Below are 26,816 nucleotides of genomic sequence, written 5' to 3' on the forward strand. Positions count from 1 at the left end.
TTAAATAAATATCAATTACGTAACTGATGCAAACATTCTCCTCTTGGATTATGCTGCATTTTTCACCCTTTTTGGAAATCTAAAGAAGTCCCGGCCACTTTAGTGGTTTTGGAGAAGCCTTGACCTGGAGCTGCACTAGTTAACACGCTGTGTGTTATATTGACATACAAGCTTCACCAGTGTTTCGACTGACATGAGGGTGAATAGATAGTGAGTGAATTTTCATTTTGGGGTGAACTATTCCTTTAAACGGAATATTTCTGATTACAGCATTTTTAGTCTGAAGGGTTCATTTGAACACATTCACATTTCAAAATATATCACCCCTATCCCAGGTAAAAAACAAACCGATATTTGTTGAGCCAGCATAATTTAATGCCTTCTGTGAAAATATTCCATTGCACCGGCATGCAGTATTTCTGCTGTATTTCTCTGGTAGAACATGGTCTAAACAATGGTTTAGCAAATTACAGATTGGTGATAGGTCTCATCACCCGTGCACCCCGAGGCCGTCTGAGTCATGTCAATCAAGGAGCAGGCGTCACCCATTCCTGCGTCATGCGTGTTGCGCAACTGTGAACTCAACGCAAGCTCAAAGAAGGGAGGGACGGAAGAAGATGACAAGCTCATAAAAAATACGGTAGTGCCATCTGTGAGGATTTATATCAACAGAATTTGGGTGAAAGGTGTCTTTGGGATCCAAATTCAACTCAAGTGATGCAGATATGGAGCATTTTGTGAAAGAATTGGACTCAAAAATACTCCAGGTTTTCACTGTGGCTCATAACATTTGAACCCAAGAGCTTTTTAACTGTTAATGGGGAATAATAATAAATAATAGGTGGCTCAGTGGTTAGCACTGTTGCCTCACAGCATGAGGGATCCGGCTCGATCCCTGGCCCTCTCTGTGTGGAGTTTGCATGCTCTCCCTGTGTTTGCATGGGTTTCCTCCCACAGTCCAGACATGCAAGTCAGGTGGACTGGACACTCTAAATATCCCATGTGTGAGTGATTGTCTGTGTATTGGTGTTAGCCCTGTCTGGCAACCTGTCCACAGTGTCTTCCTGCTTTCTGCCCAATGCATGATGGGATAGGCTTCAGCTCCCTGTGACCCTGAAGAGGAATAAGCAGGTAAAAAAAAAAAATATATATATATATATATATATATATATATATATTTTGTTTGTATCTTTACAAAGTTTACAAAGTGCTTTAACAATAAAATAAAATCAAATAGGCCTATCATATTCATAAAACAAGTAAAAGTAAGAAGGAAACACAAGATAAAGAGATACGACATCACATAAAAGCAGTCTATAAAAAGAAGTTTTAACATTTGATTTAAAAGATATTGATTCTGATTCTGATTCTTTCTGCTCCAAAGCCTTTGGGTCCTGATTGCAAAAAGCCCCTTTAGTCTTGACTGATTAATTTCGCTTAATGTCTTTTTCTTATCATAAATATTGAGATCCTGCTGTGTTGGTGCACACATATATATGTATATATATATATACATATATATGTATATATATACACATATATATGTATATGTATATATACATATATATGTATATACATATATATATATATGTATATATATATCTTTTACTTTCTTTTGGCTTTTCTGCTCTAGTTTTCCACATTCAAACTTCCAGTAGGAATCCCATGGCTGAAGTAGGCCAAAAGAGCTGCATTTTTGGGCCACATGGTTTTAAACAGCTTTTCCTGGAATAGTCTGGCTCAGGAACAGGACAGTGAAAAGGAGGGGGAAAAAAACGAATGGTGGTACCCACAAACATGAGGGAAAGCTATAAAAACCAACAAGAGGAATTTCTGTCTACGTTTTGAAGTAACAAGGCTGAAAAATCAAGATACTGCCGTAAGATCCAGTGTTTTTTTTTAAAGAAGAGGTTAGAACCACTGGAGAGAATGCTAAGTTCTTTATCAAATGGCACTGACCACTTTTTTATTATGTTTGTGATGTATGCACCATGTGTCTACCAGATGTGCTTGCCCCCAGTAGGAGTGCCAGCCCAACAGTTGTTTTCCACAAGGAGCTGGAAGACAGGACAGGTGTGGATAAGTGAAGACTGATTGATAGCTCTCAAACAGACAGCACACTTTGGCAGACAGCCTCAGCCCAAAGAGAGAGATGTTAGTGACAACTACTACTCAAGTTAAAGGATTGTTATAATATGTTTATGACAGCTGGTTGAGAGTCCTGAAAGTGGGGCAGGAAACTCTCCAACTCATGGTTTCAGATCTCTTTCTACTTCAGATTCAGATTCAGAAACTTTATTGTCTATCACAAAGCATGACAGAAAATTGTCTTTGACGTGGCTCATAAAAGAGGAAAAAAAGACATAAAAAGACATACCCCATAAAAACAAATAAACAGACATAAGGGTTAAAAACATACATAAAATTGAAGGTAAAAGTAGGCTATGTAAAAGTGCATGGGTCAATGTGCAAATATGACTGTTACTTCAGCAAAGCTTTTTGATCAAACAATTATCAGGAATTATTTAGCCACTGCGCAATCACTGCATTGGTTTGTTCTGTATCATAAATATATTATCTTGGAAAATGATAAAGAGTAGAAAAAAAGTAAATCCACTGCAATGCGATTCTAGGGGATTTGTTCTGTTCATGGCATACTGCGGTTTGCAATCAAATAATGAGAGATATAATAACTGAGTATGTGCAAACCATTGTGGCCTGGCAGTAGGGCCAAATGACGAAAGCTTGGCTCTGTTTCAACTCGCACTGTGAAAAAGAAAAATTAAAGTCATGTCAATTCATGATACCCATGACTCATGCACTACCACCAGACTGCGGTGCTTTGCATATGTGCTAGTATTTTATCTCCTTGCAAAATCAGGTTCCTGGCAAAAATTTCTCACGATTGTCTCAGTGAATCAGTATCCAGGCAGTTTGAGTAAGATCTGTTTGCCTTTATCTCTCTCAGTACATGAAGTTTGTGGGTTATCCAGGTTGATGCAGACACAACCGCCTACATTGTCTTTGTCCAGACAGGAGCTTGTGACAAATGGACGTGTGAGATGTGTCACTAGCATCTAAATCTCAAATGTCAACTAAATATTGATGATCGCTATTTGTCAAGATGGGTTCATTGCAAAAATCACCCTTGGGATATTCTGTTGAGCAATGCAAACAATTGCTGTTGATGCACATTCATAAGCCAAATATATACACCCAAGTCAGGTTAATATAATTTGTGATAGAATGCTTTCTCCATGATACACTGGAGTCCTGTGGGTGGCGTATGAAGCCTTTCTCCAGTACATTTCCACTTTCTCCACTTTCTCTATAATTACACTGGGCTGTAATTAAAGAGAATGCTTTCTTCGTCAACAACTGCAGACACTCAAAAACACACTTATGACACATATCTGAAATGTGACATTCTGAAAGAATTTGTTTATGTATTGTTCACAAATATTGAGCAATTCATCATCAACCAACACATTATAATAGTGTAGAGCAGTGGTTCTCAACGTGGGGTCCGGGGACCACCAGCGGTCCTTGAGGGGGTTCCGGGGGGTCCCCAGCAAATTGAATTGTTAAACTTCACCATTACTTCATTAACAAGAAGTTAACACAAGAGAGAGAATGTAGAAGAATGACTGTTTTGATCATAGTTTCACTGTTATCTCTCTACCTACAATACAGATAGTCATGGAATTCTGGACAAAATCATATCTAACAATAAAAATATTCTCAGATTTGGGTCTGAGAGACAAAATCTCATCAAATCTGGTCCGTGGCCCTAATGTGGACTAAATTAGGGGTCCTTGATAAAGTTTGAGAATCACTGGTGTAGAGGAACAATGATGATATGACAAAATAACTGTAGGTCAATGTTCTACTGATCATCACATGAATCATCATCTAATTGATGCACATGTAAAAAGACCTGCTTTGAGAAACCATCACACAAGAATTGATATCACACAAGAACAAGAATGACCCCCCACATAATTATTTTTAGATCTAAATTTTATAAGATATACTGTATATTTAAACAAATTCTATATTTATTTCCTAATGTATAGACTAGAAATTAATTGTGTTATCAACAATCATCAACCTTCATTTTGAATTGTCTAAAGTTGTATTCATAATCTCATGTGTTTTCTGTGTAATCCAACAGATAATCAATTTTCTTCAATGCCTCACTGGAAATTATGGTTGAATGTGGTTTTGTTATGTCTGTAAAACAGAGAGCCTGACTGATGTTTGTGATTTAATGGAGTATAAAACTGCCCAGGCCTTGTGTTTCTCTACAGTTCCCGTATTGAACTGATTAAGAGAGAGATGCTTACAGGACACAATTCTGATCAAACCTAGCCTTGTAGTGACTAGTGATGAGAATGACACTGAGTAAAGGAGATATGATGGTGTCAAGTAAGGCTCAACACAACAGCTAAGAGGAATATGATGCTTCCAGCCATTGTTCTGCAGTCTTTATATCCATTGCCGACTGCATTATATAGTTTAGGCTTTTATCCCTTGAAACAATGTCACATCTAGTGTAGTTAGTCTTATTCTGTCTGTAGTATCACAGGCTATGGAAAGAATCAATGATCCCTTGCCCACCTTTCCCGGTTTCATCAAAGGTTTTGGTGATAAGAAATGATGTTAATGAAACTTGATCAGATAACTCAACGCCAAGCCTCTAAGTCTCCTTTCACAATTTTCCTCTAAACTGAAAAGATGGCAGAGAAAACCTTTCCCTTTTTTTCAGAGGTACTTTTTTTCTTCTTCTAGTAATACATTACAGTGAGCACGTTTGTAATCGGATATCCCAGTGACATGTATTACTCTTCAACCATATTTTGTACCTTGACCAAACTCAATCCTCATCCTGCATCTCAAATGTTATTGCCCCCTCCGTAACCTGTGGAAGCTGCTCAGAGTGAAATCTTAGACGAATCTTATAGAGAGTTGCACCCAACCAAACCACAGACTGTCACGCAACACATAAATCTCACACACTACGCTCCTTCTCCATCCAAACAGCTTCTTAAAACATTTTTCTTTTGAAAGGCCTTTTATTTGTTTTCTCTTAATTGTGTTTTATTCCTGTATTGTGCAAACATAACGAGATGACTAAAGTGAAGCCAAACAATCAATCTATCAAATCAAAATTCAAAAGAGCTCCAGTTCCAGATAACTATGTGAACAGTGTTTTGGCATGTCCGGAGATGCAAATGACAGACCAAGAAATAGAAGACACTGTTACTTACAACACAGTGTAGCACGTCCTGTTCAGAAGGCGTTCAGTGGGCCAATACATGATTTAGGAGGCAAATTTTTATTCAGTATTTTATACATCATTCCAGGATATTATGCCATTTTTCAAGGATGATATTGCTTGCGTCTGATTAAATAAATGGGGACAACACACTATTCAGACAGCAGTAGGATAGAAACTAATTTCAACTACTCATGATGCTAAACTAGATGTTAAACAACTATAGTAGTTGAAATTGTGTTCTGAAAATATAAGTTGTAGGCTTAATGTACAGTATGTGTTAACACATTAGATAATACTTACTGCTTATTCTGATTCTGTGAGTCATGTTTTCAGGCCTTGAACTGAACTTGGTACAGTGAAATCAATTTGATCAGATTTACATTGACAAAGGTCGGACAAAATGTGCTGCACTGATATTTCATGCAAGTTTGGCATACATTGGTCAGACAGTGGCAACAGCTTCAGGCAGCCCTGGGACAAATTTCATTCCCTTCCCAGGTTTACTGCCCTCTGTATTCACCTAATGTGATCAGTTTCTTCAATGCCTCACTGGAAATTATGGTTGAATGTGGTTTTGTTATGTCTGTAAAACAGAGAGCCTGACTGATGTTTGTGATTTAATGGAGTATAAAACTGCCCAGGCCTTGTGTTTCTCTACAGTTCCCGTATTGAACTGATTAAGAGAGAGATGCTTACAGGACACAATTCTGATCAAACCTAGCCTTGTAGTGACTAGTGATGAGAATGACACTGAGTAAAGGAGATATGATGGTGTCAAGTAAGGCTCAACACAACAGCTAAGAGGAATATGATGCTTCCAGCCATTGTTCTGCAGTCTTTATATCCATTGCCGACTGCATTATATAGTTTAGGCTTTTATCCCTTGAAACAATGTCACATCTAGTGTAGTTAGTCTTATTCTGTCTGTAGTATCACAGGCTATATCGTCAAAGGTTTTGGTGATAAGAAATGATCTTAATGAAACTTGATCAGATAACTCAATGCCAAGCCTCTATCTCCTTTCACAATTTCCCTCTGAACTGAAAAGATAGCAGAGAAAACCTTCCCCTTTTCCAAGGAAACCTTTTGTCCCTCAACGCTTTGGTCTGATTTTGCCAAAGCCAATTGACTGGCATGTCTAGACCTGATGAGGACGACTACCTCCCTCTTCTTGCAGAAAAACATCGGAAGGATCATTCAAAAATGTAAACTAATGGGATGTCAGTTAGGGAGAGAAAGGCAGTCATATTTGATGAGAGGGGCTGTCTGTGATGGTTTTGTTGGTTGGAGTTTTTATGTACGCCGCCTGGTACACGATGAAGTCACCACTAAAGATTTTCCATTTTCCAGGAAGTAATGAGATTTTGATATATAAATACAATAAAAAATTGTTTGTCATAAATTGTCAAATAGGTACATGGTACATTGGTTTGGTATGATAGTTTGAATGAGCTAAAAAAAAAAAGATATATTTATATTTCGGTGTGACTTAAATAGCTAAATGGCATGCTGTTATCACATAGCACTTAGCACTAGTCATGTTGTATATGTATCCAGTGATCATCATCCTTTCACAATTACATCAAACACCACTGATGGATAGATGGATGGATGGATTGTTGGACAGACAGAGGAACCAAAGAAAAATTAAAAGAGTTGATATGCCTTTATTAGACATGGTACGGCTCCACCAAAAGCAAACATATGGCTAGTCTTCTATAAATGACCATTTCATAATATTGTTAACAAGACATACAAAGCTCATGTTTCCATTGTACTTGTTGTTTTGATTTATCATAGAAAAACAGTAGTTTGGTGGTGGTGGAAATGTCAAATGCTGAAACACAGACTATCTATAATACATCCATTGAAAGTGGTGTATGTGTGTGTTTGTGTTGTCTAAAATGCCCATTTCTCTGTCCTGGCCTCCACTGATTTGACCAATCCCTTCCCCATGACCCGGAAGTCCTCCAGCATAGCCTCTACATTGGGAACAGTATGAGCTTCTTCTCCAGTCACCTGCACATGCCGAGCAAACATCTGCGACGTCTGTGTGCCGAGGAAAGAGAGGGAAGAGCGGTGAGTGTGGTGGGTGTGGCAAAAAAATTAACATATGAAATGAGGCAAAAGAAATTATGAGTTAGAGAGAAAGGATAGAAGGTTTAACAGAGGGCAAAATGTTAGCTGTCCATTTCATCCAACAGTCCAAAAAGCTTCTCTCCTATACTGATGTTTTTATAATCAAGACATCTGTGACTTAAGCCCTCACCTTGAATGGCACTGGGCTGAAGGCCTTTGGTTTCCATAAAACTGCGATCACTGTGCCGCCATAAGGATCACAGAAGAAGAGGGCCAGGTCTCCGAACGCCTCCTGAAAATAGTAGGAGTGGTGTAGAAGTGGATCACACAAGATGACATAATCCATTTTGTAGTAATGTTGCATAGCCAGGAGCCACGCCTCTAAGTTGGAAGTGGCATCTGTGGCGTCTTTTCCAAAGCATCATAAAACATCTTCCCCACAATTACATCAGAAAGCCATATGGAGTTGGCTATTTAAGTTTATTTCCTTTTAAAACACATAACAAGGGGTGGGAAGGACAAGCTGTTAAGATCAGTTTAGAGTTTGCTCTTGAAAATTGGGACAGTTTTTGACTCTTGGATGTAGGGTAGGATAGTGATAGTATAGTTACAAGGGTGTTGAACTTCAAAAGCAAGATTATTCACATTTTTTGGGGGGGCATAAACAAAATAATCAATTTGACTGGCATGGCTAGGTCAAATAAACACCAACCCGTCCTTTCACCATGAAGTGAAACTGCCTTGTTCCTCGCCATTAAGCCAATAAAGACAAGTTAACACGCACAGACAGAGTTTAGCAAGACTCACCCTGAGCTCTGCCAGGTAGTGGGACACAGGGCTGTAGTCTATGACGGGCAGCGCCCCTCCAGACTGGGCCACGCTGCCAGACATGACGCCCCTGCTGAAGGTGGCAGCAGGAGGGTCCACCGCCTGGCTGAGCAGGGGAACCTGCTTGGGGTTCAGGTGAATCAACACATCGTAGGCGTCCAGTGGAGGACGCATGGCCACCTGCACACACACACACAGACATCTGAATTACAATGATGAAACAATACATGCTAAATCTAACAGTCATTTATTCAGATAGTGTTATCATGAGCAGAGTGGAGTGGTGAGTAAATGAGTGCTTGAGCATGCAAGTGTGTGTGTGTGTGTGTGTTTTACAGACCCTGATGTCTTGTGTCTGGTCGGCGTCCATCAGCTGAGGCTCCAGAGCCTTAAGGCTCTCTGCAGCCAACATCACCACGCGCTGCAGCATCTGAACACACACACAATATGACATTTGATAGTTGAAAAATGTAGGTTTCCTGTTCTGTTCTTAAATACTCTCTTAACAATAACAGCAGCTGGGTTAACATCCAAGTAATTGTAGCTGAATTATGATGCACTGAATTAGAAAAGCTGAATGGAAACGGATCAAGAATTTCCTAAATATGAGGCAGCTGCATCAGCCTGTTTGTGGAGTGTGTTGGGTGGATGCAGTGTTCTGGAGTAAACCTATCACTATGACAACTGTCCGCTGCATCTTCTCTACATTCATTCTTTTTGCACTATCTGGCCTCTCCTTTTGTGTGACCTTGAATTACATGGACATGAGGACAAGGACAAGCTGTTTGAAAAGCATGATTCACTGCATTACATAACAGTGGTGTCATGGAAGAACCTTGCTTCTTCAGCGTTTTGAGAATGAAAAAGAGTTAGAATGAGTGAGAATTATTGAAAGTCTTCGGTTACCTTTTTGACAAAACAGCACTTAAATGTTATAAGTCACACTCTTCCCACTGAACTGCTCTCTTGTCTTTCAAAAATGACTGTTCCTTGAACCTATTTTATTGAATGTTTTGACCCAATGACACATACTCTTTCTTGCTAGTGCAATAGCTAGACAGATGAACTAGACTATAACCTATAGACTAAACATACTTTCTTAAACAAGCCCTTGGAATCTCTTTCTCATTCAGTTATGAATCAAAACATCTGTCTCTTTAGGACCTCTAAGGCCTTGAAGTAGTCTTTTCTTAAAATGTGCCCTTGTTGCTTTGAAAGGTGCTTTCCTTCTTCGCAGATAGAACATTTATATACGCTATAAGTAGTGCAAGTACAGTGAAAGTCATGACAAACATTCTTGTCAGACATGATGACCTTAGCCCATGATGACGCCTCTGTCAGGACGTCACAAAGTACTGAGTTCCAGCCCTCCATGATCATTATAAAGGGAGATGCTGGGTCAAGAGAGAGGCTCAGTGTTACTGAGGGGGGACTGAGGTGGGAGAGCACAGGACAGGAAGCTTATCTGGGTCAGCTAAGCACCATGGGAAGCTGGCACGTCTACCTTTTTCATACACTACTGTGTGCTGCTGGACTCTTTCACAGCTTTGGCGTCATGCAACCAGAGGACTTCAAAACAAGATATTTAACTTATTTTACTTCGACAGAGGACAGCAATGAAAAGCAACTGGTGAGTTTGGGCTGCAAAAACATAAATACTGCTTTGAAGGTTGTTGCAATAATTATTGATGTAAACACTGGTCAGATTTCAATAATTTCTCTACACAAAATAAAAGTCAAATTGATAGGATCAGTGTTGATGGTATAATAATTTTCCGGTGGTGATTTTATAATTGTTTATATAATAAATGACATGTAATATTCCCAGTTAATGATCTGCTAATTATAATCTGGTATGCTGGTGGTAATTTTATAATTATTTGGATAATACAGAGCATTTAATATTTCCAGATCAGTGATTTACATGGGGTTTTGGAAAGGCTGAAGAACAACCAGTTTCCAGCCCTTGGGAAAAAGCATAGTTATCTGCCTATGGTAAGTGATGCATTTTTTTTAAATCAACTAACAGCTACATAAAACCAGTTAACCTCATTGAGTTAATATCTTTCAAAAGAGACGTGGCAGCTTGTGTTTACTCTGTCAACAATAATAAACTATTTGCTGTAAAAAGGCAAGTCTAAGGCTAGGCCATCATTCATCGTTGTCCAATAACAGACCATAACATGGTTGCCTGTCCCTGCAGTGTGACCCAGGAGACCAGTGTGCACTGAGGAAAGGCTCCAGGATCGGAAAACTGTGTGACTGCTCCCTTCCAAGAACATGCAACTCTTTTCTACACCGTTGTTTGTGATGCTCTCTCTCTCTCTTCCTCTCTCTCTCTACTCTGTGTACATAGTCATGTCTAACAAACAAAAAAAACAACAACAGTGTAACAGTGAAAATATCTTTGATAATGCTTGTGACGTACTTTGATTGCACTGTTATGAAGTATTCCATTGTGCCCCCTTTTTTATTTATCTTTTCTATCTGACAACCAACTGTAATAGTCACCATGTTTTGAATCTAGTGCTGGCTGCTACACAATTAAATGTGTTTTGCCTCATTTCTCAGGAATATCAATGCTGGGTGTGTGTCTGTGTCTGTGCCCCCTGACCTGTACGCTAGGTGCTTGCTTGGTCCACAGAGACAGCGTCTTGTCTTTCGGTGTGGCTACGAACATGACAGGCAGGGACTCCCTGGAGGCCATGAAGTCATTCTTGATCTCGGTGTAGTCCGCAGCTACACGTGACAGACAGGAAGGGGGTAACAACAATTAAACTTGCCACTGAAACTGCGATACATAGCAGCAGGATGTTAAAGCATTTCTGGAGTGTATACAGAATGGGGTCTACGTTTGTTTGTGTGACACAGAGAGAAAATGTGCGTGTGTGTACGTGCGTGTGCGTGTACTCGCCTGTGAGCTGGTTGTTGAGGTTGACTACCAGGGGGTTGTTCCTCCAGTCAAAGGAAGAGAGCAGATGGAGGAAGCGAAGGAAGCCCACCTGAGGAGAACTGAGGAAGACAGAGGAAGAGCACTAGTAAAAACTCATTCGCATGACCTACTGAAAGAACAAAGGGAGGTGAAAGAAATTCATATGGACCGATGAGACAGATGGGGTGGAGAGATTACTAGAAAGTGGGACTGATAGATAGTTACCCAGGAGGAGTGAAGGGTGCAGGCTGCAGGAAGAGCGACGCCACCAGCAGGTCTGCTGTGTCCTCTGGAATGTCTTCGCTAAAGAGCTGGGCCCCCAGCCAACGCTTGGCCAGGCGACACACTGCCCCGAAACACGGGTGCTGCTGCTGGAGCCTGTCGAGCACAACACAGAGACGAAACGTAAGAACGAAGAAGCAAAAAGAGCGCGGAAGTGAACGATGCAGGAAAAGTGGTAAGTAAAATAAAGAAGAAAGTGACAAATAAATAAAGTGGTGGACAAGGGGAAAGTAGGACAAAAGGTTAACGAGATGAAAGTGAATATTCCAGAAATTACATAACCAGTGGGAACTGTGCGAGCTCACACACACACACAGATATGATTTTGTGTTGCTGTGTTAACCGTACCCATGCAACGTGCTGGTCAGTAGAGGCCTGTGTATGGTGGCCATCTCCAGAGCCTGAGCCTCCTCGTTGTCCCTGACGACCAGCAGCCCCTCAGCATTCACACTCTCCCTCAGCACCTGGGGCTCACGATGGTACGCTACCTGGATACGGAACGCCAAGCCGTCCTGGATACACACACAGGGGCACATAAATAAACGTGAATATATATCAACTTCAATGAAAAAAATAATGCTGTGCCAAGAACTTGTGCTGACATGCTACAAGCTTCTACTGAGATGCCAAAAACTTGTTTCATTTTATCTCCATCACAATCATTTACATTTACATTTACACACACACATGCAGAAATATACCTTCCAGACGTCCAGGTGTGTGGGGCAGGGCCTGCAGGTGTAGTGGTGGTGCTTACTGAGCAGCTGTCCCAGGCTGATGTGGAAGGCAGCTCGGATGTGGCGGATGGCGACGCGGTCGTGGGGCCACTTCCCACTGCCCTCCATGTGACAGATCACTACAACAGGACGGTTACAAGTATATTGGTATACAGCATGAGAGTTTGTAAAGTTAAATGTCTTTGGCTAGGTGAGCTTCTTTTAAAGCGGGTGTAGTTTCCTGCTTGAAGACATCAGTTTCCCCCCCATCAGTTTCCCCCCCGTTGTGGTTGCATTAGCCAGAGGGCATCAGAGAATGAGACAAGCTTATGCAGAGATAGCGAGCACAACTGGCCACACACATACTTGGGATACTTTTGATAGTTTTGGGGACTAGCCGAAGGAGAGGAAAAAAGCTGAGGTAAATATTCTCTCATGGAGTGGGAATCAGCAGTAAACAACTGCATTAGTAGTTAAAAAGCCTTGTTGCTGTATACAAATCTAGTTGCAGACGACAAAGAGATTAATGGCTGAGGCCAGAATACAGAGAGATACAAGAGTCGATATTAGATTAAATAGAGGCATGAATAATTTTCTCCAAGGCTGAAATGACTCCAAGGCTGAAATGACTTAATTTTAGATATATTTTTCCAACTGGTAAAAACAAGCCTGAACAACTTCCTTATTAGTCCCAAGGATAGAAAACACACAAGTGCATATTACATATGTTGCCAAAGGATGAAGCACTTACCGGTGATAGGGGTGATGTAGGCAGGGCAGGGTTTGCCTTCCTTTGGCACCAGTGACCGGGCAGTCTTTTCTCTGTCGAAGAATGAGTAGTCCAGCTTCAGTGGTACAGGGGGAAACACCTACACAGGGCAAAGTTGAATGTCAGAATGTCAATGTCAGAAAATGCATTAAACTGAAATTATGGTCCAACATCATATAGCAACTGCAATGTCCTGGGTTCGAATCTGGCCCAGGACCTTTGTCACATGTCATCCCCCTCTCTCTCCACCCCAGTTTTTCCTATCTCTCTCCGCTTTCAATTCTCTAATAAAAAGGTAAAAAATGGCCAAAAGAATTATCTGAAAAAAAGAACAGGGGGTTTTACCTGTGTGTATCTGAGTGCCGGGTGGGCTCCTTGCACTGAGGTGATGGAGAGAGGCAGACCCTCCAGCCTCCACAGCTTCCTGCTCAGGTCATCATAAGACTGAACCACCTTCAGACTCTCCTCCTCTCCAGTGCTAGGCACCTGAAGTGCATAACACTCATTAAACACATGTATACACACACTTATACTTTTTACATGTGTAAAATCCAACTTTTTATAGGCCAGTGAAACATAACACTGACACCCCCTTTTGGTCAACACCCGCAACTGACAAATATTTTACAGTACCTCACGTCCCATTTTGACGACGTCATCCACCATCGCCCCAACGTATCTCACAGAAGATTCGGGGATATCTGCATGCCTGGTAGAAAAGAATAAACATATTAAAAATAACGCAAGACTGTAAACAAATTGACTTAATTCACTGCCGTTTTCTGTCCAGGCACGGGCCGCCGTGAAACAGGCTGCAATTCGGTTTTTATTGCCCCAAAGAGTCTTCTGTTGTCATCGCTCTGTGCTAGCGTTAGCTAGCTTGCTAACGTTAAAAACATTCCCTGGTCTGACTGAGAAACGAGACCCGCTACAGAAAACATGAAGCGGGGTAGGAGACGGAGCTCTGTGTGGGACTCCTTTGAACAAATGGGGGACTTTGTCCGCTGCATTAAGTGTGACGCTAAGTTGAAATACTGCGGGGGCACCACCACAATGATTCACCACGTTGCCAAGCACCAAGCGTCCACGACACCGCCGCGGGATGAAAAACCGCCGGCCTCTCAAGTTCAGAGTATCCTGGAGGAGAGTGCAGCTCAGCCAGAAGCCCCAGAGAGCTCACTGGCAGCTTCCAGCACCACTGAACCAGGCGCTGAAAGCAGGGAGAAGAAGCGACCGAGGCGCAGCTCTGTGTGGGACGTTTTCGTCAAAGTGGACAACGAGGTCCACTGCACAATATGCAATACGAAGTTGAAATACATGAGCAGCACCACCAACATGATATATCACATCAAAAACAAGCATCTAAACGCTGCGCCGGATGATGACAAAACACAAGTTGATGAGATATCACATACAGAGGTGACCGGACTTATCTGTAGGATGATAGAGAAGGATTTGCTTCCCATCAGCATGGTTGATGGTGATGGCTTCCGTGAACTACTAAGTTACATTGTGCGTAATTATAAAACGCCATCAGCGGCCGATATTACACACAGTATTGAAGCCCATTTTCAAGACAAGGTGGATGCGCTCAGAGCGCGGCTGGGCTCAGTGGAGATGGTGGCTCTCACCACTGACTGCTGGACCGCACTCCCTGCTGAGAGGTACCTTACAGTGTCCTGTTCCTTCATAACCGAGGACTGGCAGGGGGAGTCAGCTGTACTGCAGACACACAGGATATCCGATGGTCACACTACTACAGACAGCTTCACAGAAAGACTGCTGGACACAGTGGAGACCTGGGGAATCGCCGGGAAAGTGACTGCATGCGTTCATAATAACACACAGAGCATCTTGCCGGTCCATGCATGTTCCCGTGTCACCTGGAACTCTGTTAACTGCTTTGCCAGTACTCTGCAGTTGGCTGTCAATGATGGACTGAGTGATGATCTGCTCAGTGTTGTCGTTGCGGCTGGGAAACTAGTCAAGCACTTCAACCACAACTCACTAGCGAGCAAGGCCCTGGAGCTCAAGCAAGCTCAAATGCTACTGCCACAGCACAAGCTGATCCAGTCGAGCAAAGCCAGATGGGACACTATCTGCGACATGTTTGAACGGCTACTGGAACAACGGTGGGCAATTAAAGCTGTACTGTCTGACCGCATGGTCACCAACCGACAAGAAGCTCTGACCCTTGAGATTGAAGATGATTATTGGCAAATAATAGAAAACTTCACACCTGTACTGGCAACTCTGAAATGGGCAACAACAGTCATGTCTGCTGAAACAGAAGTGTCCATCTCAAACATCTACCCCATCACATTCAGCCTTCTTCAGACTCACCTAGTGGCAAAAGAGCATGACGTCGAACAAGTCTCCGAGTTCAAGTTCAAAGTCCGGGAGTCATTGCGGAAATGCATGGAGGTAGGTATAAACTAACGATGACTTTCAATTTGGGCTCTGAAATATATTTGGCTATGATATTAGTAGAGTATCTGTTGATAAACAAGAGGATCCATGCTGATGATCCTGCATCCTACCTACAGGCTCAACTCTTAAACTGTCATTTCATTTACTGTCCACAGGTCGACTCAAATGACCTAGCCTCCAAACCGGCTCTGATTGCCTCTATGCTGGATCCTCGTCACAAACATCTCAGCTTCCTGACGCCAATGGGGAGACTGGCTGCAAAAGTGAAACTGCATGAAATGGTTTCAAAAACAGATGTGATTACTACTATTGTGGGCGCTAAGGTTGAAAAGGAGGAGACACTGGTGACGCCTGCTGTTAGCCAGGTGGCTATGCCACCGCAAAAGGGAGGCGACACCAAAAACACCATGATGTTACTCCTCGGAGACAACTACAGTTCCTCCTATGCTACTGACTCTGAGGCTCAGGTAGATTACTATTTGAGAGACATTTCTCCCTCATTGGACATAAACCCTCTTGACTGGTGGAGGGTCAACGGCCCGAGATTCCCCTGTCTGGCACCTTTGGCAAGGCACTATCTATGCATACCTGGGGTATCAGTGCCGTCTTTATTCTCAGCAGCTGGACAAACATTTGCAAGAATGCGTACAAGACTGAGCCCAGAGCATGCTGATATGATGATCTTTCTGAACAAAAATGTGTAGCTTGCCCAGCCCTACATGAGGCAGATGTAAATAGCCTTCCTATAGCTGCTGTCAGTACTGATCAGAGCTATACTTGTATACACTACTACACAGTACCTAAACCTAGTTCACAACATTACACCCAGTAACTTCTAACCTCAGCTATGGTCTAATTAAAAATAGGTTAATTGGATGGCTGATGGCTGTTACCAACACTTTCTGAAAAAATGTCTTCACAATAGTCTACTTCTGAGAATAAAAACCAGGAGGAAACAAAAAGAAAACTAAAGGAAAGATCACCGGCTTGCTCCTTTGTTACCACTGTAGTTCACATATGGGTATTATCAACACGGATAGAATCAATCAACTGACCAATCAGATTGCTTGGCTAAAACTAACCATTATATAAATACCAGTATCCATATTATGCCTGTTTCTTCTCTCAATATAGTGCACCCAGATAAAATACATACAGCTGTAGCAGGTGAGTAATGATCTCTCTGGGCACCAGGCGTTTTTCGCAGGTACTCTCCCCGTTCCACAGCACAGCCTCAGTAATGGCCCCGTCCTGGAAGCGACGCAGCTCAGAGCGAGAGCCCCACAGCTGGCGAAACTCAGCTGCCTAGCAGAAGCATAATACCATCATTATTAATGCCACACTGTCTACACATGGTAATATACGTGTAACTGATAAGGAAACAACACAAAAAGAAACCAGTTTAAAAATCAAGTACAAATTCTATAGTCCCATGGCACTTTTGAAAAAAAAATGTATAAGTAGAAATGCTTTCTCAATAGTATTCAGAAAAAGGAGACTTTTCCTTATATCTTGATATGCCTAGTCAAAAACAGAGTACACAGAGCAGTTCTTTCTGAATGCAAGAAAAGGACTGTGAGATGTATGAAAATTCAAGGTTCATATTCGAGTTTACTTTTTACAATAACAAAACTTAAACGTCCTTTTATTAAGTAGATACTAAAGCAAATGTGCTAGTGCTTTCTAGTCCTTTGATAGTGCACTGGTATAGTAGAGTGAAGTGTCTTGACACTTGACTGACCTCACTGACAGCGGCTACGACACCATAGGAAAAAGAAGAATCCCCACACCCACACACCCACACAGGAGGAGAGAGAGACAGGTGATGGTACCTTGGGGCTGTCTGCAGGTGGGCCTCTCTCCAGGACAGAGGCTGCCAGCTCCGGCCTTAAGATCAGACCGAAGGAGAGGGGAGGTTGGGCTTTGTGCTTTGGGGCTTCGCTCTCCACCGACCACTGTGACGACACAAAACATGCAAGTTCACCAAATTCAATCGTTTATAGAGACTGTAATTAATATTTATATGAGTGTAGAGCTTCTCGTGTGCCAACTTCATTATTATAGACTAGTTCAGTGTTTAATTATGATTAATAGATACATTAAAAAAGTTTTTAAATTGCATCATTTCATTGTGAAATGCATTCATCACTTTATAATTTTTTTTATGTTTCTACTAATCAATAATAATTAGCCGAACTAGTCTATAATAATTAGGTTGGCACACTGGAAGCTCTACACCTGAGGAGCTTAGGCTGGCTAAATCTATCATCTTTTAAAACACTACTTGGAAATAATCTTTATAGACCTGTTTTTATGTAATAATTGTGTATTTTTGTCCTCACTTTTATGTTTTGTGCCTTGCTTTCATTGCTTTTTTTACTGTTGTTTTTTACTCCTTTTTACTCCTCCTGGATATACGAATAAAGATTATCATTATTAGTAGTAGTATTAGTGCTTTTTCCAAATCAGAACCTAGTAAAAATAGAAATCTATAAATTACGAACTGAAGCACTCAAAAAGCAGTGCACTTTTCCTGCCGGTTAAATAAGTCAGACACGGGTCAGAATAATACCTGAACGGAGAATGTTACTCACCTCCGGGTCAGGAGAGAGGGAGTGGGTGAGAAGGCGGATCCTTTCGCCGAGCCCTCGCTGAAGGAGTGACAGAATGAAAGGGAGCGCGGTGTGGACGTAGTTTCCACTGTGGTCCATCAGCTCACTGAGGAGGTTGAGTTTCTTACAGCTGGACTGAAGCTTGACCAGCTCGCATAGCCTGAGCGGGAGACGAAGAGCGCAAAACAGAATTGATGGAAAGCACAAGAGGACAGGAAAGGGAAGCAGAGACCGTGAAAGGAAAACTAACGCAGCAGCAACACACATTTCCTTGTTCCTTCTTCATCAACTGACATGGAAGGAGTGTGACTAATATGTATGAGAAGGTGTCTTGAATGGAACTGGTGTATCTTTAGGACTGGACACAGAAAGGAGAAGGTAACTCTGCCATGGGCTGAGGCTGAGTGTGACAATAGAACAATGGAAGTTAATTGTGACTTGGGGTGTTAGCTATTAGACATAATCAAACAGAGCCATACTGGAAGACGTGGTCGCTTGTCCTTATCATGGGTTTGGGGGTCATGAGGAGAGCGTGGAACCCATCCACCGTAGGGTTGTCCCAGAACTGCATCGACAGAGACGCCTCATGCTGCACCTGAGAACCCATTTGAATACTGTCAACCAATCAGAAGACCTGTCGCTGAAACAACCCCCAATGAAAATCGATCTCGTTTGAACACCATTTTACAGCGTGTACCTGTTTGTAGGTGCAAGCTGTCATATCGGCACACATGTTGAGGTGTCCAGAGGGGTCAACAAACACGACCTGGAAAGCACCCTGGAACTCGGCAAGAGCGGGCTGCAGGGGGAAAAAGATTAGAGAAAGAGGGACAAGAACAATGCATTTGTTTCTGGGAGGGAAGAGGTGGTGTGGACAAACTATATCAAAAGGTTTATTGTTTTGGACTGGACCTATAGCACTCACAGCTGTAGAGTCAGGATCTTTGGCGAGGGTAATCCCATTCACTGTCAGGTCCGTGGAGGCTGAGGGTTTGAGTGAGGGATGGATAAGAACACAAAACAGTGATAACAACTGTAAGCCAATGAGCAAAGCTAAGTACAACTATGGCATCAATCCTTTATATGCTTTTGTGGACCGACAAGACAGTTTTCTCACCCAGGAAGTTCAGGCTGTTTCGAAGCAACTGATAGGCTGTCATGCTGTTACTGACTCTGTGAGTGGTCAGGAGATAGGCCAACAGCATTGAAGCCAGGAAGCCATTAAAACAACCAGTGCCCTACGGGAAATTGAGAAAGGGTTACACTGAATACACTGTAAAAACTATCCAGAGTACACCTATAACATAATGTAGAGGATCCTTGCAATCAAGAGAAAACCTTTTGAAAAAACAAACCAAACAGTAGCAATGAACACTCCCAATAGATAATAACCCGATAATAATACCCGATAATCCACACCCAATGATAATAATATAATACTTTCATGTACACACACGATGTGCTGGGGAACAAAACCCTGAGGAAGACTTTGGTTGAAACGTCAGGTCTGTACAGGTTTTTGTGCTGGCTCTATAAAAACATGAATTAACTTGAAGAGCAATCTTTGTTTTCAGGGTGTGCTACCCTATTGGGAGTGTTCATAGAACATGTAACACGCTTGGCACCATGCATGCCTCCATGTTGTACCCATAATGTTGATAATGAGAAAGGAAAACTAGGACAGCACTCCAAATTGACTTTTTATTTGCCACACGGACGTTTCGGGCAAGACGCCCTTCTTCAGCGTGTGTATTGGCAATTTCACAATCCATAGACACAGGTGAGGTTAATTATAGATGTCCACAACTGGCACAACAGGTCTATCCCAGCAGGGGGAGTCACAATCACATGATGTAGGTTACTAAAGCATGAAACAATTTATACAAAATAGAAGATCAAAAACAAAAGATAAAAAACAAACAAAAAACAACACAAATTGCATTCACTTCATAAGAAACAAACAAATGAAATGAATGTACCCATAATGTTACATTCTGTCAGTTGAAAAGGGAGATTATTGATAAGAGAGAGATCCATTACATGGTCTTACCTGGTCGAGCTCTCTTTGTCGGAGCCAGACTTTGAGCAAGGCCACTCCGTCAGCGAAGGCTGAGCACTGGGAGCTGACAGCAGATAGAAACTGGAGGTGAGCCCTGGGCAGCAGATCCCCAAGAACAGAGCTGTTGTAGTGGGGAGTGGGAGGTTCACTGCTCTCTACAAAAACAAACAGGGACACAAATCTGTCTGGTTAGAAACTGATTCCCCTGCAAAACAAATGTTGAGCAAAGGGACAATCATGAGTGATACTTCAATTCAACTGCCGACAAGAAAGCAACAGTGTGGCCCTGAATATACAAGCACCCACCTTCTGAGAAAAGTAAGGGTGAACTGGTTTCTGATTGTTCATAGATGCTAAAACAATTGCTACTGCTAAATAAGATAATACCTTATTAGAACTAGCCTTTTGAAGTCTTTTGAACTTTGCCAAATTACGGCTCTTACCGGGCTGAGAGGCCTGCAGGCCCGTGTACCACTCTGTCCGGATGTTATTCCTCTGGGGGTGGAAGCGGCTGGGCTTGAAGAACCCAGGAGGGGGACAGGCATGAACACGTACGGTAAAGCTGGAGGAGTCTTTACCTGAAGGAGGGGATATGCCAACTCATCTCGTAAACACTCCCATAACCACGCAAAATACTAAATGTTATTTCACAATAACGCTGTAAAAGAACAGATAAATACCTGGAGGGGTCAGCAGCAGAAGGGGCCTGAGTCGGTTGCCATGGAGACAGGAATAACGCATGGCTCCAATTTCAGAGGAGGAAGTGAGATGCTGAGCCAGGCCTGCCAGGTAGAGAGCCCTTTTCCTGGGATACCTCTGGTTCAGAACATCCTTAGGGTGGAGGACGTCCTGATGGGGAAACATGAGCAGACACAGATTATCAGTGTCTCATATGAACTCTGTATGAATAACGTACATGAGAATAACACCTATCTTTCAAGGCTGTTGAAGGGCTGTTTACATTACATTAGAGAAATGAGGAAAAAGGATGGATGACTTACAGCAGGGATTGTGACAGCCAGGTCCACCGTGATGCGTGGCTTGGTGCAGGTGCCCAGAGGGAAGCTGCCGATCAGATTAACAGAGGCGGGAGGTGCCATGTGGAACTTGCCCTTGGATGCCTTGGGAACCAGGAGGAAAGGAACTTTGACTGCACCGGATAGCCAGGACAAGTCACTTAGCTGGAAACATGGAGAGATGGAAAAAATAACATCAACAAGTGGTTAGAGCTTTATTTGTAACTCACTAAACACATAATGGATAGTCCTAGATAGTCCCTAGAGCACTTTTGACACTCCAAGTATTACATACCTCAACTTCTGGGGATTGTGGCACAGTCTGGAGCAGGTTGGTGACTGTCTGGATGAAGGAATCTACTTGCTTTTTCCGACGTTCACTCAGGGCAACTTCTTTCAGCAACTCTTCCATCTGTTATTGGAGATGGATTACGGGACAGTTACAGTAATGTTTGTGTGGTTATTGTTACTCCTTCACCCCATTCCTTTACCTTCCCATTCCATAAGTCAAAGAGAGAGAATACAAAAATAGATTTAGTATGTTTTGTGTTAATAAGTCAGATGTCTCACCTGCATTTTGAGCAGGCTGCAGTGGAACAGGTTCTCTGCCTCTTTCAGCTGGTTGAGCTCCTCTGCTGTAGGGGGTCTGTACAGATCACTGCGGGACAGCTTCACGGGGCGAAACACCTCCTCCTCCCCTCCAGCCTCCTCAGGTTTGCTCCTTTTGCCTTTAACAGGAGCCCCATTTTCCGCCTCATACTGAGGTGAGTCTGACGGCATCATCTGTGCAATGACAACACCAACACATGTAAAAACTACTGGCAACAACAGCTTAGTTAGATTTAACTCTAACATTTAACTTGAAGTTGTGCTCATGAGGCATTATAAGGCATCATGAGCCCATTATACTGTATGCAGTGTGAGTGCATGACAGTTAATATAATGAGAGCAGGATAGAATGAACACAATGTGCAAACAATTAGGGGGATGAACACTTTATGGGGTTAACTACATAGCTAATGGCATGTGAAATTAAATGACTTTCTGATGTTTGTCTGATGATTGTAACAAAAGTATCTATGCTTCTAATGATCTTATAATCTGCTTGTAATAATCACAATGCATTTCACGTAAAGTGTTACCGACTTAAATTGCAACTTGTGAGCAAAGCAAGCAATCAGTCTCCCATAAATGTGGTTATTCGGAGGGAGTAAAAACTGGTCCGTGTGTTAAGCAGCTAGCTAGCTAGCTAGCAAGCAACAGTTAATCTGACACAAATGTCATATTATATGTTGCCGTCCTTACCTCCTCTGCGTCCTCGGCAAGTGTCGTTTTCATTTTCATATATAATCTGTTCGTTAGATGGTTTTTGTCGATATTTTGTCACTTTGATCAATTCTGATTCCCGATCATTGCGTTCTCACATGTGCAAAGGGTCAGACAAACTACCGTGCAAAACATTTCTCTGATTGGTGTAGACGCGGCGCCGATGAATGGTGATTGGCTCTCTTCTCCTCGAGCTTCCTGTCCACTTTAGCAAGGTAGGTTGCATGAGCAGTCTGCCAGTCGTGGCCATAGTATAATACTTGAATGGTTGTGCTCAAGGAGGTTTTTCATTGGTGGTTTTGCTTTTTAAATCAATGTCATCAACTCAGTCCATGCAGTAAACTAAGTCAAGTCAAAGTGAAGTCAAATTTATTCATAATATACATTTAAAAACAACCGGAGTTGATCAGACAACTGTATAAAATCACACTAAACATATAACATCAACCTTAAGTTGTGTGGGAGGCATTGAAACACAGGTTCCCTTTTTGTATTAGCACTGGATAGTATTGAAAGCGCTAAGATCAAATAAATAGCAATGCATTGTTTAACAATTTATTTAATAGATGTACAGTGTAACTCAGCTTTGCGTTTCAAATGCATGGACTAACGAATGAACAGAAAATGAAAATCACATATATTTATATACATATACAGTATATATACAATATTCTCTTTCAAAAGGAATGATAAAATGTGTATGGTCTTCTTTCACATCTTACAATGTACGCCATCTCATGTAGCCTTGTACAAGCATCTTCAGTTTATTGCTCATTCTACTCTAAATACAGTGATGGAGTGTATTTATCACAGTATTGTATAGTCAGTGGTCACAGTTCTAGTGGGGTGACCTGAGGTGGTGGACCTGCAGTAAGCTGTTCCACAGAGAACAGCGGCACAGCTGGACCGCTTCGCATTGGCCTCAGCTTGGTAGACTGGGCCGGACGGTTCAATTTGAGTGGGTTAAGTTGGACAACCTGGGGATCCACAAGAGAAACACCCTGGACCAAATCCATTGTGTCTAGCCTCAGACTTCCAGAGAAAGGGATAATCCCTTCCCTTTTATGCCCAGTGGGAGTAGACTTCTTCCTGAGGGACAGCCAGACATCAGCCCCATTTCTCCCTTGAAGCTTGGCTGGCTGATCCACGCAGCTGGTTAATGGCTTCAGTGAGCTTCCCGTCCATTCGGTTTGCTGTTTGTCCAGTCTCCGCTCTGGTATGGACAGTCTACTTGGTCTCTTGGGGTGGGGTTTTGTGTGGTTGGTATCCAAGATCTCATACTGAGGTGAGACGCCGTGCCGAGGCAGGCAGGAATGATCGAGCCTGGGTATGCGTCGGTAGTCCTTATGCTGATATAATGGTTCAAACCTGTGAGTACAAATAGAATGTACCCTATTTTCACCTTCTTTCTCCTTGTCCTTTTTTTCTGCTGAACTGGACAGCGACCACAGTAATTTGTCTGCCACAGTGTTGGGAGGTGAGCGAATCTGCCTTCTTTTCTTTCGATCACTTTTGGGTGGGGGGAGAGGGGTTAGTACCCTGTGGCTCCTGTAATCTTCAGGCTCGCTGGGACTTCTGTCCTTTTCAGATTGCTTTGTGGAGCTGCTTGTTTGGGCCATCACATGGCACTGCTGGTTGGCTCTTGGCTCCATTCGTCCAGCTACTTGGCCATCTGCAGCCCCCTGTAAGAAACAAAAGAGAGTTGAAGGATTTTTCACCATTAGCCCAAGAAGGCTATTCTATTTGGCTGCTATCATGCCACCTTGAGACCACATTCAAAGTCTGGCTAATGAAGACACTTTTGATTAAAAAAAAAACATTTTCTAGTGCTTCTCAAGTGGAATGTTTTCCCAGTCCAGAAATGTACTAGTCAGGGATCAGAGTACTACTGGAATTTCTGAAATTTTGATTTAAAGCATAACACTGGTATGATTTCATTTTTGTCTCTTAGCCAACATCAGTTTGCACTACTAGAAAAAACACAAGTGACATTCATATACACACTTATAGTTTATGGCACTATTTTCTTGCTTTGATTCTATTACATTCCTAATGGGATCAACAACGTGGAACAACACACTGCTTGGTTGAAAGGCATATTCCATCATTGTAAAAAAAACAAAAAAAAACAATGGTGAATATATTAATCATTACTCATTATTATGGTGTTTTATACCACCATAAAAAACAATGTGTTGCTGAAAATAGTCCCCATATGCCATGCTAATATTATCATTCTAAAGCAATATTTAGTACATTCATCCTCTGCCTGTTTTTTGCAATGAAGAATTTTAACTCCCAAGCAGGACTGATTATTATAATGGGAGCAGAACCCATAAAGATCAAAGGTTTAGAATGTGTGTACCGGTATATGAAAATCTCCGGTGCTTTCCTTCTAGTACAAGCCAATACTGGTAGGTCATGTTGTGGTATTTTCTGCATGTTGCAGTAGAGACATAACAAAAGGACCTGTTGAGGAGTGGGGTGAGGTGGAGGTGTAGTGTTTATAACAGGCACACATCCTTGAGCCCAGGAGTCTGCAGTTGCTGGCAGAGGCTCTGAGTCTTCTGTTCTGGAGGCCTCCTCTGGTCCTTCTCCTTCATCTCGGTGGAGGAATTGCCACTCCAGAACCTGAACCAGGCAGTCCTTGGCCCAGGATGTGGAGAAGGGTACCAGCTACAGGAGAGAGATGGGCAACAACTGGGATGTCATATACATGTCATCTGTGGTAGAACTTAAACTCTTCTCAAGTGAAAACAGTGCAACATAAATGATAATGTTCTCTCCATTTGCCCTCTAAATGATTGTAATACACAATGAGTGTCAATCAGTAATGTGAACAGTAAAATTAAAATGAAGAGTGTGTTTTCCTTCTCAGTTTCACCTGTCTCTGAATGTACGCCTTGAAACATCCCTCCATGACCTGGCTCAGCAGCTCCTCCATGATCTCTCCCACTGTCTCCTCTGCATCCTCCTCCCTCAACATGTCCATCCACTGGGCCTGAGTGAGGCGACCGGGGATAATCTCCTCCACATCCAGGTCCTGAGGTCGAGGAGTGATTGCTTGAGGAGTGATTGCTTGAGCAGATGGCCTGCGCCCACCCTTGTCAGCACGGGACTTGGCTGCAGAGCGGGACATCTTGGTTCAGAGGCTGGTGGTGAAATATGAAACTGAGCTCGAACAGAAAAACAGCATTTTATCCGTCCCTATCACTGAACTATATATATCGTTCACCACTCTACTGACATTACCCTTGTGGCTTGTTGCTATGGGGAGTGAAGGTCAACATGGCACACTCTGGTGGTTGCGTTCAAAGCTGAGGGAGAAAGTTATCATTTCTCCTAATGGGAAATCTTCTATAAAATTATAGCACTTTGAATTAAATATGACAGGAATTCCATTTCCATGTTAGAGTTCCATATTAGAGTTCACAACTTCATTATTACTAAGTAGGGACAAGGTAAGGCATCTAGGCAAAGGGGCCAAAAACTGATCTGAACTGAACTCCTGACTGGGCTTTTTCAAGCTGTCCCTTTAGCTCATGATTGTTTACTGTTGTGTATTCTCTGATTATTGGTACACTGGTCGGTGTCTCAACTGCTATGAGGGCCACTTCAAGCCTGGTGGTCAGCTGTCCCGCAGCTGCAATTAATATGTTGTTGAGATTGATGATGAGGTTTGAAATTATTGAGCAAATGACTACAGGCTAAGTGTAAGCCTACATGTAGGTTTAGTGTCAGTGTAGTAGGTGAGTGTAGGTCTGATCAGTGCTGAGATTTAGTGAGAGGTGGTTCTGGGATGACAAAATTCACTGTTGAGCCTTGTGGAGCTGTCATGGACCTAATGCATGAACTGTAAAAAATAATGCAATGAGACATCTGTGGTGCAAGGTGTCTACTTGATAACCCCGCTTTAGGCGCCCACCCTAGTTAAACAAGGCATGGTAACATCAGATCCCGTGTAACGTTACTGGTACACGTCTATTCTAAAACGAGTGTGCTGGTGGTTCATGCAGTTGGGAATTTTCTGAGGAATGAACTCATGAAATGACCAGAGAAATTTGTTGTAACTTATAATGTAACGTTACGTTACAACCTGACAACTTCTGCTTCACCCTCTACAAAGAATGAAACTTACTGCATAATTCTACATGACTAACGTTCAGGCAGCAACACGCTAAGTTACTTTACGTTAAGTCTCCAAGTAAGGCAAAACCAGGAAAAACGCCCAACGAGAGCAGACCAATCTTATAATTGCTAAAGGTCCAACCAAATATACACGGCTAAAGTGATTAAATATATCACAATGCGACAACAACTCTTCCGTTTATGACTTACCTTTTACGAATAAGACCTGAAAAGGAGCCCTAAGCAATATTTATCGCTGTCGCTTTTCTGCATCCTCTGTCTGTAGAGGGGTTGCTAAGCAACTGAATACGCAAACCTTTAGGGCACGCAAGAATCCGTGACGTAGTACGCAGAGGTG

General features: G+C 42.3%; 3 protein-coding genes across 3 annotated transcripts; 1 reads left to right on the forward strand and 2 right to left on the reverse strand.

The window, feature by feature from the left end:
* Positions 1-6,928: 6,928 nt before the first annotated feature.
* Positions 6,929-22,431, reverse strand: nol6 (nucleolar protein 6 (RNA-associated)). Its single transcript, XM_071900398.2, has 26 exons — positions 22,310-22,431; positions 21,575-21,787; positions 21,300-21,416; positions 20,990-21,169; positions 20,669-20,837; positions 20,432-20,566; positions 19,980-20,143; positions 19,047-19,167; positions 18,855-18,913; positions 18,627-18,728; positions 18,409-18,524; positions 17,912-18,089; positions 17,150-17,272; positions 16,474-16,622; positions 13,521-13,596; positions 13,233-13,373; positions 12,870-12,987; positions 12,104-12,258; positions 11,751-11,914; positions 11,346-11,498; positions 11,103-11,200; positions 10,803-10,927; positions 8,529-8,618; positions 8,168-8,368; positions 7,551-7,652; positions 6,929-7,330 (listed from the first exon to the last, which is right to left on the reverse strand). Exons 1-26 carry the CDS (start codon positions 22,346-22,348, stop codon positions 7,181-7,183), a joined length of 3,438 nt encoding a protein of 1,145 aa, XP_071756499.2. The 5' UTR covers positions 22,349-22,431; the 3' UTR covers positions 6,929-7,180.
* LOC139912565 (E3 SUMO-protein ligase ZBED1-like) lies at positions 13,607-16,450 on the forward strand. The gene is made up of 2 exons (XM_071900399.2): positions 13,607-15,311; positions 15,473-16,450. The coding sequence occupies exons 1-2, from the start codon at positions 13,827-13,829 to the stop codon at positions 16,019-16,021; spliced, it is 2,034 nt and encodes a 677-aa protein (XP_071756500.2). The 5' UTR covers positions 13,607-13,826; the 3' UTR covers positions 16,022-16,450.
* A 729-nt stretch (positions 22,432-23,160) lies between the features above and the next one.
* c20h2orf81 (chromosome 20 C2orf81 homolog) lies at positions 23,161-25,469 on the reverse strand. Its single transcript, XM_071900402.2, has 4 exons — positions 25,215-25,469; positions 24,800-25,006; positions 23,869-24,012; positions 23,161-23,679 (listed from the first exon to the last, which is right to left on the reverse strand). Exons 1-4 carry the CDS (start codon positions 25,467-25,469, stop codon positions 23,161-23,163), a joined length of 1,125 nt encoding a protein of 374 aa, XP_071756503.2.
* Positions 25,470-26,816: the final 1,347 nt, after the last annotated feature.

The sequence above is a fragment of the Centroberyx gerrardi genome, chromosome 8 (genome assembly GCF_048128805.1).
Source record: "Centroberyx gerrardi isolate f3 chromosome 8, fCenGer3.hap1.cur.20231027, whole genome shotgun sequence".
NCBI lineage: Eukaryota > Metazoa > Chordata > Actinopteri > Beryciformes > Berycidae > Centroberyx > Centroberyx gerrardi.